Source organism: Zalophus californianus, chromosome 3, assembly GCF_009762305.2.
Source record: "Zalophus californianus isolate mZalCal1 chromosome 3, mZalCal1.pri.v2, whole genome shotgun sequence".
Taxonomy (NCBI): domain Eukaryota; kingdom Metazoa; phylum Chordata; class Mammalia; order Carnivora; family Otariidae; genus Zalophus; species Zalophus californianus.
Genome location: NC_045597.1, coordinates 161,875,076 through 161,893,282, shown reverse-complemented (window position 1 = coordinate 161,893,282; position 18,207 = coordinate 161,875,076). Strand labels below are relative to the sequence as shown.

At 46.6% G+C, this 18,207-nt stretch overlaps 1 protein-coding gene across 1 annotated transcript; it reads right to left on the bottom strand.

Annotated features, from left to right (window-relative positions):
- Positions 1 to 10,013: 10,013 nt before the first annotated feature.
- Positions 10,014 to 13,754, bottom strand: FZD7 (frizzled class receptor 7). Its single transcript, XM_027590853.2, has one exon. The coding sequence runs from the start codon at positions 13,740 to 13,742 to the stop codon at positions 12,018 to 12,020; it is 1,725 nt and encodes a 574-aa protein (XP_027446654.1). The 5' UTR covers positions 13,743 to 13,754; the 3' UTR covers positions 10,014 to 12,017.
- Positions 13,755 to 18,207: the final 4,453 nt, after the last annotated feature.

The following is an 18,207-nucleotide window of genomic DNA, read 5'->3' as shown; positions in this document are numbered from 1 at the left end:
GAAGGGGTCTTACGCAAGTTACTTAACTTCCTGGTATCTCAGCTTTAGGGAAATGCGGGATAATAGTATCTATCTCAGAGAGTTTGGAGAGAATCAGGTAAGTGTACAGTGCTTAGCACATTCTACATATGTGCCTGGTGCATCAAAATCCTCAATTAATGTTACCACTTTATTATAACTCTGGGATACAGGGAATGAGAGTAACAATGGAAAGTCAACTAATATTTGTCAAAGGAATGACTGAACCAAGGTGTCAGGGGCTCAGAAGCAGGGCTGCGTTCAGAATTTTCTCTTGCTATCTTGCTCTCTCTCTTTCCTTGCTGGGTTTTCCCTTTGATCTTTTTCTTTTTTCTTTCTTCTTTTTCTTTTCTTTTTTTTTTTTTAAATGCATTCTATCTTTGTGCTTCCTTTTTCTTGGTTCAGAGTGACAGGTAAGAAAGATCTCTGGGTTAAAAGAAGTGTCCCTGAGGAGAATGAGGTTAGCTCCATTCTAATTTTTCTTGAAGGCTGATCCTATGCAAAAGGCTAACACCTTCATTTTTTTAAATCAAGTGGCCAGGAGTAAGAGGCATAATAATGTTTACCTCTATACACACTGTAACTGCTTTGGAGGTGGAAACTGTTGAGTATTTCTATTCATAAGCCAGAGTCCAATCCTGGTGTTCTGAGTGGCAGAAAATTGTGTTTTATAACTTAAAAATAAGAAAAAGCAACTGAGGTAGCATTCTGATTGGACAGCAAAGAGCTCATTTAGATTTTTTTCGGTAGCCGCTTGAACTGCTGGGACAGATTGGAGCAATCCTGAGAGACAAACACAGAGCAGTTATAAATACATAATAGTGGTGGTGTGCACTGAAAGGAGACTTAGTTATCTGAAGTAAACATTTTGTACAACTCGTAGACCAAAAGCCACTTAGTGAATAGAGGAATTGTATGTCGCCTTCCTCTCATCAGAGATGAACTAACTGAATTTCCTCGCTGTTCCACTTAACTCTTACGGTGAAATAGATTCCCACCTTACATGAAAGATGAATCCACTTTTGTAGAGGGAGCTCCCCTAAGTGGAGCCTGAATGGAGAACAGGAAAGTTTATTTTTTAGCCTTCTTTTTTGTCAGCCACTTGTCCTAACAGTAAAATGAAACTTCTTTGTGACTTGAGAGGATCATTTGGTTTGGAACATTTGTTCTCATTTTCTGGGGTTCTTTTGACTTTATCAAGCCATTTGGCTTTTGAAGAATGCTGTAAGAAGCACTGGCAGATGCAGCCTATGCTGGAGGCTGGAAGTACGGGTGGCCAATTAATATGGCCTTGACTTTCCCCTTAAAACGTGCGTTATTTACGAATTTAATTCCTTGGAAAGGCTGAGTGCAAATGGTGATGAAAATGGCAACAAATCGTCCTTAGAATGAATTCATTTTTGCTAAAAATTAACTCGTCTCCTTTTAGGCTGGTATGTGTCTTTTTGCAAGGGTGTCAAATGACATCCATTTGACATCCATGTCAACACTCATGGAATGAAATCCAGAAGTTAACAATGAGAAATGCAGCCATAACTATGGAATTTCAGTCTTAGTCATGAAGGAAAGAAGAGAGAGACAAAGGGGGGGGGACACACATGTAAGATACAGTCTTTTAATAACAGATTAAATGAAAAAGATCTTACCTTAACATTTAGATTTTCTCTCCTGAAGGCTGCCTCCCTATAGATCATCAAAGTTCAGTTTGAACTGTCTCTCGTACACAAGACCCCTTTTATTTATAATAGTCTGCACACACGCACGCACACACACATCATCGCCACCACCGCCACCACGAACCTTTCATTTCTTTTATGCATGACTTGACCTTCTGTGAAAATCCAGAATTTCTAAGCAATGTAAGCTCACCGAGGCCCATACACTAAAGAATGGACTCTAGATCCCCATCATAGCTAACTAACAGACCTTAATTAGCAGATTAGCAAATAGTTGTGCTGGGTGAAACCTTTTGGGTTGCTTATTTACCAGTTTCTGCTATAAAGTCTCCTTTGATTGGCCCCTTCCCTCTGTTGGAAATCCAGTGATCTTGCTGGCAAATGTTGGAAGCCTGCAGAAATGGGGAAGGGGAAGGTGCCCTGGGCTCTGGTACCCAGACATTCAGCATCAGGAGAAAGGCAATATCACACTTCTTTATCTGCAAATGCACTGGATTTGCTGTTGTTAGAACTTGTGAAATTCTTTGAGTGTGTTTTTTTAAATTTTTAAATTTTTAAATTTTTATTAAAGAACAACAACAAAAAGAGTGTTGGCTTCAGAATTCACACTTCCTGGAGCCAGGGGTGGAAAGAAGAGAAACTTAACTGTGTTCTCTGGAATTGTTTTCACTTTTCCCCCAAAGTCATTTCCTATTTGTTAAAGAGCACTGCAATGGGAGGTAGACCTAAAATATTCCCCATTCTACACCATTAAGGCCCATATAAACTCTCTGTGCCTCAATTGTTCCTTCTGTAAAGTGGGGATATGGGGGTAATAAAAGGGTATTTAGAGTAGGGTGCTTGCACATGCTCTCTCTTGAGCTCATGTTCAATGCTAATGCTCAGAATGAGTCCAGAATTCCATACTGAGAGCCTGTAAAATGAGAAGGAAAATAATTTCCACCTTCTAAAGTTGTACGGATAAAGTGAGTTGATGTAAGGGCTTAACACAGAACTTGCACATAGTAAGCACTTACTAAAGGACACCTATTATATTATCATCTCATTTTGAGAATACCACTATGATACATATGATAAGAATACTGTGAAGGTTCTTGTGATTCTCTCAATAGGCCTTTACGAAGAGGGTTTCCATGGTGCTAGGGTTTGTTGTCCTCATGCTCACGTTCATCGGCTCCTGGTTTGCAAGCAGCACGAGCTTTCCCACTAAGTCCATGTCCCGATCCTCAGGCTGGAATGGGTAGGGACAGAAGCCATAGCAATGGAGGAAATCTCTGGAGGGACTCTTAAACCAACCTTCCAAGCAGCTCTTGGTGGTTTCTGGAAAGCACTTCTCCAGGCTCATTCTTGCTGCCAGGTCCTTGAACCCCAGTGTAGAAATGCATGCAAGAATGGGGAGCACCCAGCCCTCTAGAATTTAAACAGCATTTATAGGGTCGCCTGGGTGGCTCAGTCGTTAAGCGTCTGCCTTCGGCTCGGGTCATATTCCCAGGGTCCTGGGATCGAGCCTTACATTGGGCTCCCTGCTCAGTGGGAAGCCTGCTTCTCCCTCTCCCACTCCCCCTGCCTGTGTTCCCTCTCTCGCTGTGTCTCTCGCTGTCAAATAAATAAATAAAGTCTTTAAAAATAATTAAGGAAAAAAACCCACATTTCCTGGGAACTAGCCCTGAAAATGCCCTCGTCAATTCCATTCAGTCCTCATGTGAAATATTTTCCTCACTTATTCTTGCTTCAATTCTTGATTAAATTAAAAAGAGTAATAGAGAACAGAAGACATTAGGGTCTCAGTGAATATTTATAGCATGGTGATTAGGGGCACAGGCTACAGCCAATTTTGCTGCTCTGTGCCTCACCTTTCAGAGCCTCAGTTTCCTGGTATGTAAAATGGGGAACAATAATACCCGCCTCGTAGGGTTGTTGTGAAGAATAAATGAGATGATTATATATTAACAATAATAATGCTGACACGTATTGACATTTGTTAGATGCCAAGTACCATGGTTAAGGCTTTGTGTAGATTATCTTAACTACTATAACCATATCATACCCAGAGCTCAGCATGTCAGTGCTTAATAAATGTTAGCAATTATAAAGATAATGATCATTATTAACAAAGTAGGAAGAGCGGGTGCCTTGGTGGCTCAGTCGGTTAAGCATCTGCTTTCGGCTCAGGTCATGATCCCAGGGTCCTCAGATAGAGCCCCGCATTGGGCTCCCTGCTCTGTGCGGAGCCTGCTTCTCCCTCTCCCTCTGCCTGTCGTTCCCCTTGCTTGTGCTTGCGCTCTCTCTCCGTCAAAGAAATAAATATTTTTTTTTTTTTAAAAGTAGGAAGAGCCAGTGTTTACCGCTGTTGGCAACCTATTTGTACAATTGTGCTCCCTTTAAAACAAAACAAAACAAAAAAACAATCGTGCTCCCTTTCACAAAGCTGGTCTAAATCCCTGGTCACTCCCCTTTCCCTCTTAGGCCCCTCGCCTTCTGGCCATACCACATCTTCAAAGCACACTGCTTTATGGGAAAGATGACCAGATTCAGAGTCTTTGGGACATCTGGGTGGAACCTGCAGCCCTGGCCCCCTGTGATTACTCATGACACGGAACAGGCTGCTTTTAGACTCACTGATTTCCCATCTTCCAAAAGTGATCAAGATACTGCTACTCAAAAAAAAAAAGAAAAGAAAAAAGAAAGATACTGCTACTCATTTGTTGTTAGTACTTTAGGACTGCAGGGAGAAAGATAATTTGTAAACACAAAGGATGGTGTTTTTGGTTCAGTCCCCACTTGAGAGGCTGGTGTGAGAAATAAATGAGGTGAGGAGTGTGTGCTTAGCTCTGGCTAAGTCAGGACAGTCCCTTCCAGAAGTCTGTGCACTAAACCCAGGGCCTGCATTGCACCTGGCATGTCCTAGGTCCTCAAGAAACAATTTGCTGGCGCTAAAGAAACTCATGATTTTAGCTCAAGGACTTGTTCTCTATGTCTGTTGTACCTCAGGGGCCAGCTGCCACCTACCTCTCCTTCCAGCTCTCCCACATCTGGAAACTGGAACTAAAGGCTACATGTCATTTGTTTTCCTTTAGAAATTAAAAATATAGGGCACCTGGGTGGCTCAGTTGGTTGAGTGACTGCCTTCGGTTCAGGTCATGATCCTGGAGTCCCGGGATCGAGTCCCGCATCAGGCTCCCTGCTCAGCGAGGAGCCTGCTCTGGCCCTCCCCCCTCTCATGTGCTCTCTCTCTCTCTCTCTCTCTCTCATTCTCTCTCTCTCAAATAAATAAAATCTTTAAAAAAATTTAAAATATATATATATTACTGGTGCAGAGCTATGCCTCACAAGCTTTCATTGTTGGTACTGTATTTCCTATTCCCTGACCTGCCATACCCTCCCCAAGATACTTTTATTTTAAAGATTTTATTTATTTATTTGACAGAGAGAGACACAGCGAGTGAGGGAATGCAGGCGGGGGGAATGGGAGAGGGAGAGGCAGGCTTCCCGCTGAGCGGGGAGCCCGATGCGGGGCTCGATCCCAGGACCCCGGGATCATGAGCCGAGCTGAAGGCAGATGCTTAACGACTGAGCCACCTGGGCGCCCCCTCCCCTGGATACTTTTCCCACTGCTTGAATTGTCCTCTAGAATCTTTAGGGCCAAGTTGAAGTTTGGGGAACAAGTTTTCTAAAGGTAAGCAGTATCAGGGTGTTGTCTTCCCTAGATCATCTGAGAAGCTTCTTTTCATTCGTGGACTATATGGAACTTTATCTCCCCCAGCCTTTGTTTCTGCCTCCTAAATGCCCTTTCTTGATCCTGAAATGCCCATCTCTAAGAGACCACTTCTGACTGTCCAAGCTGAATCTGATGCTGGGGTCAAGCCACAGAAAGAGATTTGCAGGTGTGAAGCATTAAAGGAAGCTAAATGCAAAAGAGGTGGAGCTGAGCTCCTAAAAGGACTTTGGAAAGTGCAGTAGACCCCCCAGCTAAAGTATATTTGAGCTCCTCGTGATAGATTCCATTTAATTTTGTTAAAGATTTTAGGGACAATGACCTAGAGAAGCATTGAAGTTTTTGGCTGGGTATAACTGATTCAAATCAAAAGCCTCTGTCCTATTATTTCAGCCATATAAAATGTTGATTTGGCACTGAAATACCCAGCAACAGGAATTCCAAGATAACATGACTGCAGCCAACCTGGTTGTGATAAAGACATGGTTTTTGAGAGAAACCAAGACCCATGTGCTAACACCCCTCTGGTATTGAGGAAGATGAATTAACAGATGGCAGAACCCAATTGCTAATGAGGAGGAGCAAGGAATGACATGGTAGCCAGTTCAAGAAACTAGACAACTCCAAAACTTATATTCTGGCTTCAGTATATCGTAACACAGTAACGATTTTACTTTTTTAACTGGGCTTGTGAAGGTCAATGTAAAGCTCATTTTCCTTCACTGAGTGCACCCTGGCTTGGTTGGCTAAAAAGTAGGACATGCTGGCCTGCAGGAAAAAGAAAAAAAAAAACACAAAAAACAACCAGTCAGGGATTTCAAACTAGCTATGGATGATCCACAAATCGGTGGGTAGGCCAGTTTATATTTCCTAATGACTGCTTGGAATCACAGGATGCTGGAGGAAGACCTTTGTCGCAGACATTACCCTCGCCAGATGAGGAAAGCAAGGCCCACGGAGGTGAAGAAACCAATCTAAGAGCACACAAACTATGTAGGATAATCTGGGTTCTTGGGAAAATTGTTCTTGCTGGACGCCATCCTGCCCCTGCAATTAAATGGTCACTCCTACCACAGCACTTTTCAAGACAGGTTGTGTGGCATATTATGGGAAGTACACTGAGTTCAGGATCTGAGGACATGGGACTGATTCCTTCTTACCCCCTCTGTCACTTCCCTCACTGAACCTCTCAGCTTCTTCATATTTAGGAACTGGGGGGCACTTGGGTGGCTTATAGTTAAGCCTAGGACTCTTGGTTTCAGCTCAGGGTTGTGAGATCCAGCCCCATGTTGGGCTCCACAGCTCCTTGCTCAGCACATGGAATCTGCTTTAGCTTTTCTTCTCCCTTGGGGCTTCTGGGTGGTGCAGTCGGTTAAGACTCTGACTCTTGGTTTTGCTCAGGTTGTGATCTCAGGGTTGTGAGATCAAGCCGCACTTGGAACCCCAGGTGGAGCCCCACGTAGGGCTCCTCACTAAGCGCAGGGTCTGCTTGGGATTCTCTGACCCTCCCCCTGCTCTCTTTCTCTCTCTCAAACGAATAAATCTTAAAAAAAAAAAGATTTTCTTCTCTGTCCCACCCCACATTCTCTCTCTTTCTAAAATAAATAAATACATCTTTTTTAAAAATAGGAATTATTATACATCATGGGGTTGGTATAGTGATTAGGAGGATAGTCAAATAATGAATCTGAAAGCAGGTTTTAAAAACAGTAAATGCCACCACTTGTTAAGTAATATTATTCCAAACAGCACTTGGGCCTCTATAATGACACTTGCCAATTTCTGTCTAGAAATATAATTAGTTGCTTATTCCTCCTTGGGGGATGCCTTCCTCACCCTGAACTACGTCACAACTTACTGCAGGGGGACTGCCTTTCTTACTTTTATCTGTTTCCCTCCAGTCCCTGTCAGAGTTCCTTTGATATAGGGACTCCTTGAGGAGTCCTTCTTGAACTGGATCACTTAAACTACAAATATTGTCTTGGACAAACTTCCTTTTTTCAACCACTGTTTTTTACTGATTGAGAAAATTTCAAGTGACTGAACTTTTTTCTTTTTTCCAACCAGACAGACTAAGATGCACAATGTGTGGTTACCAAAGACTTGACATTGTAATGGTGCCACATTTTTGTATAAATGTGAGGAATACAGATTCGGATGTAAGAAATGTCACAAACTAGAAACAGCTGAAGATGCAAGTTTTATGAAATCTGTTTAATGCCACTAAGGGTGAAATAAGAGAAAAAGGGAATAGAACTATGGATTGTTTAAGTCCACATTGGTGTGCTTGTGGTCCCTTCTAGGATTTCCTGGAGCCCTACAGACTCTTACTCACCACCCACATACACATATATAAAAATATACCATCTGTAAATAGCCACCTGCCTTTTCAGTGAAATTAAAGATGAGAGAGTTAGAAGAGAATTTCCCAGTATAATTACAGGGCTCAAACCTACAGATGCCGTACCCCTAGTGTTCTACCCAGAGAATTTCTAATATCACTTTTTTTTTATCAAGCATGCTTAAAAATTTCTTTAATGGCAAAATGTTGTCAACGGGACATTTATTTATTGCCATGATTTCTCACATACCTACTCAAAAAGCTAAGGTGTTGCATCGGGTTGTGTAAATAATTTTATCAACTACAGAAAATTTTCACAAGTGTTTCTGCTCCTTATCTAGGGATTAACACCAAACTGCTGCCAATGTTTTTCTTAAACTCTACACATGCCCTTTCACAGTCTCCCTCATATTTTCTGCTAAGATGTGCCTCTTTAAAAATCTGTGAGCTTCTAAAATTCTTAGGTAAGAATCAACTGTGTAAGGATGCACCCCAACGTGAAAGGAATTAAACCGAACACTTTTATCTTTGCTTACAAAAAAGCAGGTAGTATTTGTTCATACCCAGTCTTTGTTCCCTCACTAAAGACCAACGCTGTTCCCTCACTAAAGACCAATGCTCTTCAATCTTTGAGTGCCCTGAAGGATGAGGCAGCTCTGACAACGAGAGGAAGGGGACACATTTATAGGAGCAGTCACGCAGCTGTCCCCACACAAGGGTCTAAGTGCCTTTAGCAGTTAATTTGTGAGCAAAAAACCCCATTGGGAGCCTTCCACCTACTCTAAAAGCAAACATTCTTAACAGGCGGTATTAGTGTGGTGTTAAAAGAGGCATGCTTTCACCTAAAAGGTGTCATTTTATGAGCAAAAACTGGATAAACCTAAAGAGACTTTAAGTCGCTATTTTTTTCCTTCCCTGATGCCCAGATCTTCACAGGTTAAGATGACCTCACACCCACTGTGATGTTCCAAACCCAGGAGGATCTTAAAAGATGCTCTGCACAGAGTGCAGTGGTGAGGCCTCCTCCTCCCGGTGAGGACTCTCACCGCTGTTCCTTCTGCGTGTTTGCAAAACACACCAGCCATGGGAGCACGCCTGTTAATTAAAACAAAAACACAACTGTTTCTGTGGAGCTTTCGAAGTACAGAAGCTTAGTGCCGAAGCCGGGAAGGAAACAGCAGTGTCCAGTCAGCTGCTGGGTCTCGATGGCTGCCTAAGAATGAAGCAATGGTTAGGAAAAGCCAGGAAACAGGCACCTGAATTAAAGAGAAACGAGTGGGGGGCGGGGGGTGGGGAGCGAGTGAGACTTGGAATTGGAAGTATTTAGAATGCCTTTATCATTTCCCTGAGGGACTGTTTAATATCAAAGTGGCTGGATAGGAAGGCTTCTCAGTCTAATCTGATTCCAAAGTTAGCCTCTCCGAAAAGAGAGAAAGAATAGCTTCAGTGGCTTGAGGCCATGCTGGGGTCAGGCTGGAGTCTATTCCTGCCGGAGCTGCTGAGTCACTGCCACCTCAGGAAATCACTTGACCTCTGGTTCAGTTGACCTAGAAGGTAGAGTGAAGCCTACAGCCGAGAAGGCTCCATTCGAAAGGCCCTTGCTATTAACTGGAACCCTCCACTGACTTCCCAGCCGCGTGAACCCAAAGATTTAAGAATGAACAAATAAGGTAAGGTGCATTAGAATACAAAAACATCATTTAAGAAAAGAAACACACACAAACAAAACAAACTCAGTGATTTCTTCCCAAGGAAAACATCACCAGAAAAGCAGACCAAAAATATCTTCTGGTCCTCTTTCAAATATGGTCTGCATCTTGGAAGGGTGGTGAAAACATGGATCAGATAGCACCTCTCTTAAAGAGATGCCTATTCCAACCCCTTCCATAAGTTATCCAAAGCAGGATGTGAAAAGGCTTAGGTGTGGGAAAGGTAGTGGGGTGGTAGGCAGGAAGCAGCAACAACAGAAAAAAAAAAACAAAACTAAAGGACAGATAAGGCATTCATTACACTGTATTTTAAAAGGCAAGGAGAAGACTTCAGTAATATAGAACATCTACATGAGGGACAGATCCAATGGTGTCCCTCCACACCTTCTTTTCATAACACAGAGTTCTGTTCTTTGGCTTAAAGATCTATAGGAATTGTCAACTAAATAGATGTTCGCTTTGTATTAAAAAAATTTATTTTGTGATCTGTACATGTGATAAAGTGGGGCTTCCTTGTAGACTTTTAAAGGCAAAACAAAACAAAAACCCAAAAGTAAAAATGTATAAATACAATATATATTTTCTTACAAAAATGGGAGATTTACAAAATATACATACTGCACTTGTCTCTATTTTACAAATTTCACATGCAAGAGATACAACACAAAAGATGCCAGAAACTGTGTAGTGGGAATTTTAAATCTGACAAATGAGACCATTTTGGAAGTTTAAGAAACACAACGTCGATGTTAACTTTAATATAAAAAGCAGCTCCACTCAACTGAACATTACATATATAAAGTAACTTGTACTCCTGACAGTACCCTCTATGATTTAAAAACTATTTAAAACAGCATTAAAAAATTGTTTTGAGAAACAGGATAGTGTTGCAAGATTGGAGGGTGGTGTCAAAGGTGGAGTAAAGGTTAGCTCCCATGATTCTCTGCTCAGCTTTAGAGCATTATGCAAAATAATCAGTTCTATTATAGAAAAAAAAAGTACATGATTTAAGATTAATAAATTTAAGTCATGCAGCACATTTCAAAGAACTCCAGAATTACTTTGAAGTTTACCTTCTTTTAATGACTTTCCTTAAAAAAGGGGACCCATGGTTTGAACTGTCCACTTCATTCACTGTCATTTCTGCAGGTCACCTCCCCATCCAGCCACACAAAGACAGGGTCAGCATACACATGATGTCTTATAAACGGATTTATGGAACTAAGAAAACAGGACAAAATGGCTCTTTACTTTTTAAAAAAATTTAACTTCTTTATTCTGGAGGCTGACGGCATCATGCTTTTCCTTTTACCTTGAAGGATTCAAATTGGAAGAAAATAGAAAACCCAAATGCAGGTTTATAGGAAGAAAAAAATAATAAAGGGAGAGATTTCCCTGAACATTTGAACAGAGTCTGTAGATAGGATTGTGTGTTCTGAATTAAATTTATTTAAAACAAATAGAACAAAACCCCTTGCATTTCCTTTAGCCAAGTCAGAACCTCTGACTGACTGGGGGTATGGAAGCACACTGCCGTTCACTTATCCTTAAAAAGGAATGTTTATCTCAGCCAAATTAACATCCAAAGGGAAACCTCTGATTTGTGCTACTTTGCGTATAAAAGTTGCTGTCTTCACAGTTATGCCTTTCCACAGGGGAGACACTTTTGTTTCCTCTTTTGTCTCTTACAACAAAGACAAGGAGAAAAATGCACTCCTGTTTTGAAAAGCAACAAGTCATCACTTTTCAGAGTATTAAACCAAATAAAACACCTTCTTCCTTCTGCCTTCCCCAGAAAATAAAAAAGTAGCAGAAATACCTACTACTCATCTCCTTTGCCTCCTCTCGAAATGTTATCTTCATTTCTTTCGCATCCTCACATTCTAGGAGGCGGGCCCCCCAAGACTTCCAAATGCTTATTTTACAAGACTTGAAAGGACCAGGAGAGGAAAAACAGGCAGGAGGGGCCAGGGGAGGAGAGACTGTAATGTCTGACCCTGGAAATTAACCCATCTGGGCTCCAGTTTGGCCCCAGTGAAAAGAGATTATGGTTTGACCACCGCTTGACAAGGACACCGCAGGGAGTCCTCCCTTTTCCCAACAAAGCCGCCGCCGCAGACAGAGCTGTACCTTTCACCCGGGCCTCACAGGAGTGAGGACAGGCCACTTGTCTTGCAGCAGGGGAATCGCTCACAGTCCCAGTTCGGCCCTGGAGCCGGGAAGAACTCAGAGCCATCTCTGCTGGGCTCAATCTCGATAGGCCCAGGTCGGGCGGTACCGTACACGATTAACATCATCGTTATCATCACCATCATCATTATCTTCCCGCAAGTCTTTGCCATAAGTCTTTCCATCCAAACCGTCTTTTCACCCAGGCCTCCTTTTCCAAACCCACCCCTCGCCCCAAATCTACAAATATCATCTCTCTTCCAGGTCACTTCTCATTGGAGGGGGTGGAGGTTACAGGACACCCCTCCCCCCACAGCAGTTCTCTCCTTCCCACGCCTCTCCCCCTGCTAGGGGGATGGGGGAAGGGAGGGTGGGGGAGGGGCTGGGGCTCATACCGCAGTTTCCCCCTTGCTGCTGTGGCTGAGTCTGTGGTAGAAGCGGCGCCACGACTGCAGAGTCTTGCCGGACCAGATCCAGAAGCCGGTGGTGATGCCCACGATCATGGTCATCAGGTACTTGATCATGAAGACAGTGAAGTCGGGGCTCATGGGCGGGAAATGGCCAGGCGGGCAGGGCACCGCGTAGCTCTTGCACGTCTGCAGGAGCCAGGTGCGCTCCCAGTGTTCGCGGAAGGCCTGCTCATAGAAGTAGCAGGCCAGGACGATGGTCGCGGGCACCGTGTAGAGCACGCTGAAGACGCCGATGCGCACCATGAGCTTCTCCAGTTTTTCGGTCTTGGTTCCGTCGTGCTTCATGATGGTGCGGATGCGGAAGAGCGACACGAAGCCGGCCAGCAGGAAGGACGTGCCAATGAAGAGGTAGACGAACAGAGGCGCCAGCACGAAGCCCCGCAGCGCATCCACGCTGGACAGGCCCACGTAGCACACCCCACTGAGCAAGTCCCCATCCACCTGGCCCATGGCCAAGATGGTGATGGTCTTGACAGCGGGCACGGCCCACGCGGCCAGGTGGAAGTACTGCGAGTTGGCTTCGATGGCCTCATGGCCCCACTTCATGCCGGCTGCCAGGAACCAAGTGAGCGACAGGATGACCCACCAGATGGAACTGGCCATGCCGAAGAAGTACAGCACCATGAAGAGGATAGTGCAACCCTCCTTCTTGGTGCCCTGCGCCACCGTGCGGTAGCCATCGTCTGAGAAGCGCTCCACGCACACGGCGCGGTCCTCCAGCAGGAAGCCGGCCACGTGCGCCACGGCCACCATGAAGTAGCAGCCGGACAGAAAGATGATGGGCCGCTCGGGATAGCTGAAGCGCCGCATGTCCACTAAATAGGTGAGCACGGTGAACAGCGTCGAGGCGCAGCACAGCACCGACCACACGCCCACCCAGAGACGGGCAAAGCGCCTCTCCTCCTCCTTAAAGTACATTAGGCCGTTGGCACGGCCTGGCTCGCACGGGGCGCCGCAGTCGCGCTCGCCCAGGAAGCGGTAGCCCAGGTAGGGGGGCACCTTGAGCTGGCGGGGGCACGAAAAGGGGAAGGCAGAGCGGCCCCTGCCGTCAGCGGCCCCCGGGGGCAGCGCCGAGTAGGGCAGGTCCGGCATGTAGGGCGCGGTGGGGTAGGCTGTGGGGCCGCCGCCCGGGCCCCCGGAGCCGTCGGACGTGTTCTGGCCCACGCAGATCTCGCCCGCGCCGTGCACCGGGAAGTTCTCACAGCGCAACCGCTCGGGCCACTGGAAGCCGAACTTGTTCATGAGCGCTTCACAGCCCTGGCGGGCACGCTCGCACAGAGAGCGGCACGGCGGGATGGCCTGATCCAGCACGGTACACACGGGTGCGTACATAGAGCACAGGAAGAAGCGCAGTTCGGGAGAACACTGCACCTTCACCAGCGGGTAGAACTGGTGTACCTCGAGGCCCGCGTCCTCTTGATTCGTGTGGCCTAGCAGGTTGGGCAGGATGGTCTGGTTGTAGGCAATGTCCGTGCACAGCGGGATGGAGATGGGCTGGCAGAAGCCGTGGTCCGGCACCGAGATCCCCTTCTCGCCGTGGTAAGGCTGCGCCCCGGCGCCGGCGGGCAGCGCGCCTAGCAGCGCAAGCACCAGGGTGCACAGGCCCAGGGGCGAGCGCGACGCGGCCGCGCCGGGGCCCCACATCGCCGGCCACGGGTGCAGCGGCGCTCTCAGCCGGAGGAGCGCGACGAGGCAGCCGGGAGAGGCTTGGATCCGAGGAGGCGCGGTCGCGCCCGGCGCATGAGAGTCCTCCCGGCGCCGGGGCCGGGCCGTGGGCGGCGCGGCGCTGAGGGCGCTGCAGCTGGGGTGCCCGCGCCGCGGGGGCGCCGCTGCCGTCTCCGCCCAGCACTCGAGCAGCCGCGGGGAGCCCTAACTCGTCTGTTTGGGTCGGGGGCGCTGAGGGGGGCCGCCTTCTTCTCCCGCTGCGACGTAACGGTGCGGCTTTTTCTGCGGCGAGGAGCAACAAGCGTCTCCGGCTACCCTTCAAAGTTTGCCCAAAGTCTATCGACCCACAGCGCACAGTAACGCACGCGCCCCCCACACCAAGTCCGGCCCCCGGCAGGCGAGAGCCCGGCGCCGCCGCCTGCTAGCCTCGGCCGCCGCCTCGGCCGTGCTGCTCCGCCTCCTCGCCTCGAGCCTCTCTCGCCGCCGCCGCCTCCTCCTCCTTCGCCTCCTTTTCCACTCCCCCGCTCCTTCTTCAGCCCCAAAAGCTCGGCCCCCAAGTTTCTGCCAAACGGGTGATTCTCGCTGTGAGTCCGATCGGCGCCTTGGAGCCAAGAGCTCAGCGAGTTCTTTTTGGAAATCCAGTTACACTGCGTCCGAAGCTGCGAGGGCCCGGTGCCCGCGGCCTGGGCCTGGCCTCTCCAGCCTCGCGAAGCCCTGGCCCGTGAGTCCCGGCGCCCGCCGCCGCCGCCGCCCGCCGGGAGGGAGCGAGCGCAGAGTAACGCCTCGGAGTCGCGCAACTCGCCAGAAGAAGCGTCGGGCTCGCAAGGTTCCGGGCCGCCCCGCCCCCTCCCCTCCCCCCATTCACAAACCACTCCGGGGGCGGACCCTAGAGCTCTAGGGCGGCCCAATAGTAGCCTTTGTTTTCTGTGTGGCGGCCTCCGGATTGGGTGGAAGTCGGAAAGGCCGGGCGAGGGAACTGGAGAGGCGGAGTCTGAAGCGCTCTGGGCGGATTCCTGAGGGGAGGGGCAGGGGTTCGGGACGGAAAAGTTAAGAAAAACTTTTACGGTGGATTCGCTCGAGGGTTGGGGGGTGGGGGGTAAACGCACCAGAAAGGGAATTTGCCTCAAAGGTTTGCTCCTCTTCCGGGTACGCAAAAATACACATCTCGAACGGGAGGGCGAAAAGACAGAGGCTTTTGCTGGGAGAACAGCGCAGCGCCTCAGCGGAGAGACGTGACCCGGAGTCACATTAGCCCTGTCTGGGCTGAAAATGCTGGGTTTGGCAGGGGCTTTTGGATAGCTGGATCCTAAATGTGGGGTTCGGTACCGAGAGAGAAGGGGTGCGCCTCTCAGATCGACTTTTTCTCCCCAGACCCAAACAGACCACGTGAGGCCACAATCCCTCACACCCTCTCTCCGGGTTGTAGAAAGGAGGAGGGGCCCGCGTCCGAGGAGAAATTGGAGTCGGGAGGAGGGGGCCGACTTAAGGCGGGAGGAAGTACAGACCCCTCCGAGGGGAGAGGGCTAGGGAGCGGCGAGCTCGGGGGACCCGGGCCCCCAGGCCACCCCGCCCGCGAGCACGGCCCAGAGTCTAGAAATCTGGTGTGGCTTTAGAGCGGTTATAAGAAAACTAAGACAGTGTTGGGGGGCGTGGGTATAAAAGTACCTGAGACCGAATGCCCGGGAATACTCTACGGTTTAAAGTGCGTCTTCGATTGCGGCGCTTTCCTTAGTTCTTCGGCGTGTGGCCATTCGGGATCCCCTCTTCGTTTGAGAAGCAATGACTTGATCCTGTAGTTGAAATGTTGCGTAGAGAAGTTTCAATGCGTATTAGAAACCAGGGCATTTGCTAATTAAGGAGTTTTCAAAACACAAAGAGAGGTGATCCGTGTTCTCCAGTGGCGTTTTCTGATTGGCAAGCGGTCTTTTGTTCCCGGTCAAATCTTGGCCCTGCTCGCGGCACTGGGCGCTCCCGTGAGCTCTCCGGTTACTCCCGGCGAGGTCAGAATTCACCCGGGGGCCTCTCCCCTCTCTCTGGGCAGCAAAGAATACCATGAATTCCCATGCAGGGTAGTGACAATTTGAGAAAGGCTAAATCTGTCTCTCATTTTGTCTCTGTCACACACAAACACACACACACACACGCACAAATACTATGTTTAAGAAAACGTTACTCCTGGCTGAGCCCTTCCTTCTGCCAGGCTCAGTTCCGGGCGCTGGACCCTGAGGGATTTCTGATCAGGTTGCGTGTTTGCAGAAGTTGCTGCCTCTGCTGCCCCCGGTGAGCTTCTCCAGCAAGAAAAAACTGGTTCTGAAATGTAAGACAATTAATTGGGTTCCCTTCCATGGGAGACTTTGGCTTCCTCTGTTTCTCTTTTATTTATTTTCTGTTACTGAAGTTTACTGAGCATCTTACCTTCCACTTCACAGTTCTTTGTCCTTTTCCACTCTTGTTAATGGATCTAGAGAGCTGAATCATTTGGGCCAAGGTAGGGTGTCAGACTGCTCACATTCTCCATCCGCCCCTCAACAGGAGTCCTCATACTCTTTTTTTCTTCCAAAGCATCAGCTTCCCCCTCACACCCAGGACCTTATTTGTTTTCTTTTGGGTTATCTGCTGCAAGGTACCATACAAAGGATTAATGACATTTGCTTTAAAAATATTTTATTCCTTCCTTATATATTTTTAAAGGCTCCTCTTTTTCTTTCTAGATTATTATTCTTACTACCTAACATTGGGGAGCATTGATATTGCTTGAAAGATGTTGTTTAAAGACAATGCTGCTGCTTTGCTTTGTCATTTAAAGTGTGTGTGGTAGGGGGTTGGAAATCCTTTTTTCTCTCTGTGAGCTTCTGGATATCCTCCTTTTCTAAATCAAATTTTCATGCTTATTCATCAGGCCACAGATCTAAGTCATCTTTGCTTATTGAGGGAGAAATTGCAAGCACTGTCATCAAATAAAATGAAAACCGACAGGATAAAATACTGTGTTTCAAATAAAGCTAAAACCAGTTTAGTTGATGAGCTAGTTTTACTCCCCATATTATAGCCCCAGACAGCTCGCTGATGATAAGTAATAGGGATAATTATTTAGAAAGGAAAAAGGAGAACCCTTTAAGAAAATACAAGGGGTGAATGAAATATTTTTAAAACAGTCTATGCATAAGATGCAGGAAACCCATCCCAGATGGAAAGTATCGCAGATGTGAGTCCTGAGTCCTATTGCACTGTCCCAGGCAGACAAATGCAAAAAGCATAAAAGCAAAGACTACTTTTTTGGAGTGTTTTGTTTTTTAAAAGGATTTTTCAAAACCCACTTGAAAATTATTTTGAAAAATAAGAATTTGCTCTTCGTGAGAGGAGTGTGGCAGCCTTCTATGCCTTGCCTGATACAGAATGCTCTGATTTCAAGGAGCTAAGTAATAAATGGGAGTAGATCAGAAAAGCGAGTTCACAATGTAGGGGGCTAAATAGTCTGTTTTAGGCTCTATGATAAATGTAGTAACACTGGTTCACATTCTGTCCAGGATCAATTTAATTTTCTTTTCCAAGCAATTCTTTCCACACCCAACTCCCAAAGCCACTAACTGGTATCTTCTTTGGAGAGCTAAGGGTGGAAAATTTTGTAACTGTCTGCTGCAAAACTTCCAATTGTCCCTGCCCTTTAAAACAACAAAGGCTTTTATTTCTTCACATCACAGTCATATGGTCTCACAGAAAAGTGATGGTATTCATTGGCTCCAGTTATTTAAATGCTACTTATTTTGGCCAAGTCCCAGGTTTATCTAGTTGAATTACATTCTGATGTCAGGCCAGATTTGAAAATGGCCACCTTCGTGGTGCCACAATTCTGTGGCTGTAGTGAAAACTCCAGCTGCAAGAATTACTCACGCAAGATGAGAAAGGGCAGCTTTTAGTATATACTTCCCTTTTTTGGCCTCTCTTTTACCAGACAGTTTTTTGACTTTATAACATTAAGGACTTGGAATTTCAAGTTGCCAAGTTGCCGTTGAAGTCCTTTAATTTTAGTTTGGGGTGTTGGATCATTCCCAGAATGGGAACATTCGTATCCCTAAACAGACTTTCCAGTGTCATGAAAGTTAGAGATGTCTAGATTAAAAAAGAGGGCCATGCTGAAGTCCTGATAGGCGTGCTAGGCCCCACGCAGTAGAGGTGATTTATATCATTCAAACCCTTTGACCATTTCTCTTGTTGCTTGAGGGTTGCATTAGTTATCTATTGTTGTATAACAAATTACCCCCCAAACTTAGCAGCTTAAAACAATAGACATTTAATATTTCATAGTTTTTGTATATTGGGAATCTGGATGAGCTTAGCTGGGTCCCCTGGCTTGGGGTTGTTCATGAAACTGCAACCAGGGTGTTGGTTGGGGCCGCAGTTACCTCAAGGTTCAAGTGGAGGAGGATCTACTTCCAAACTCATG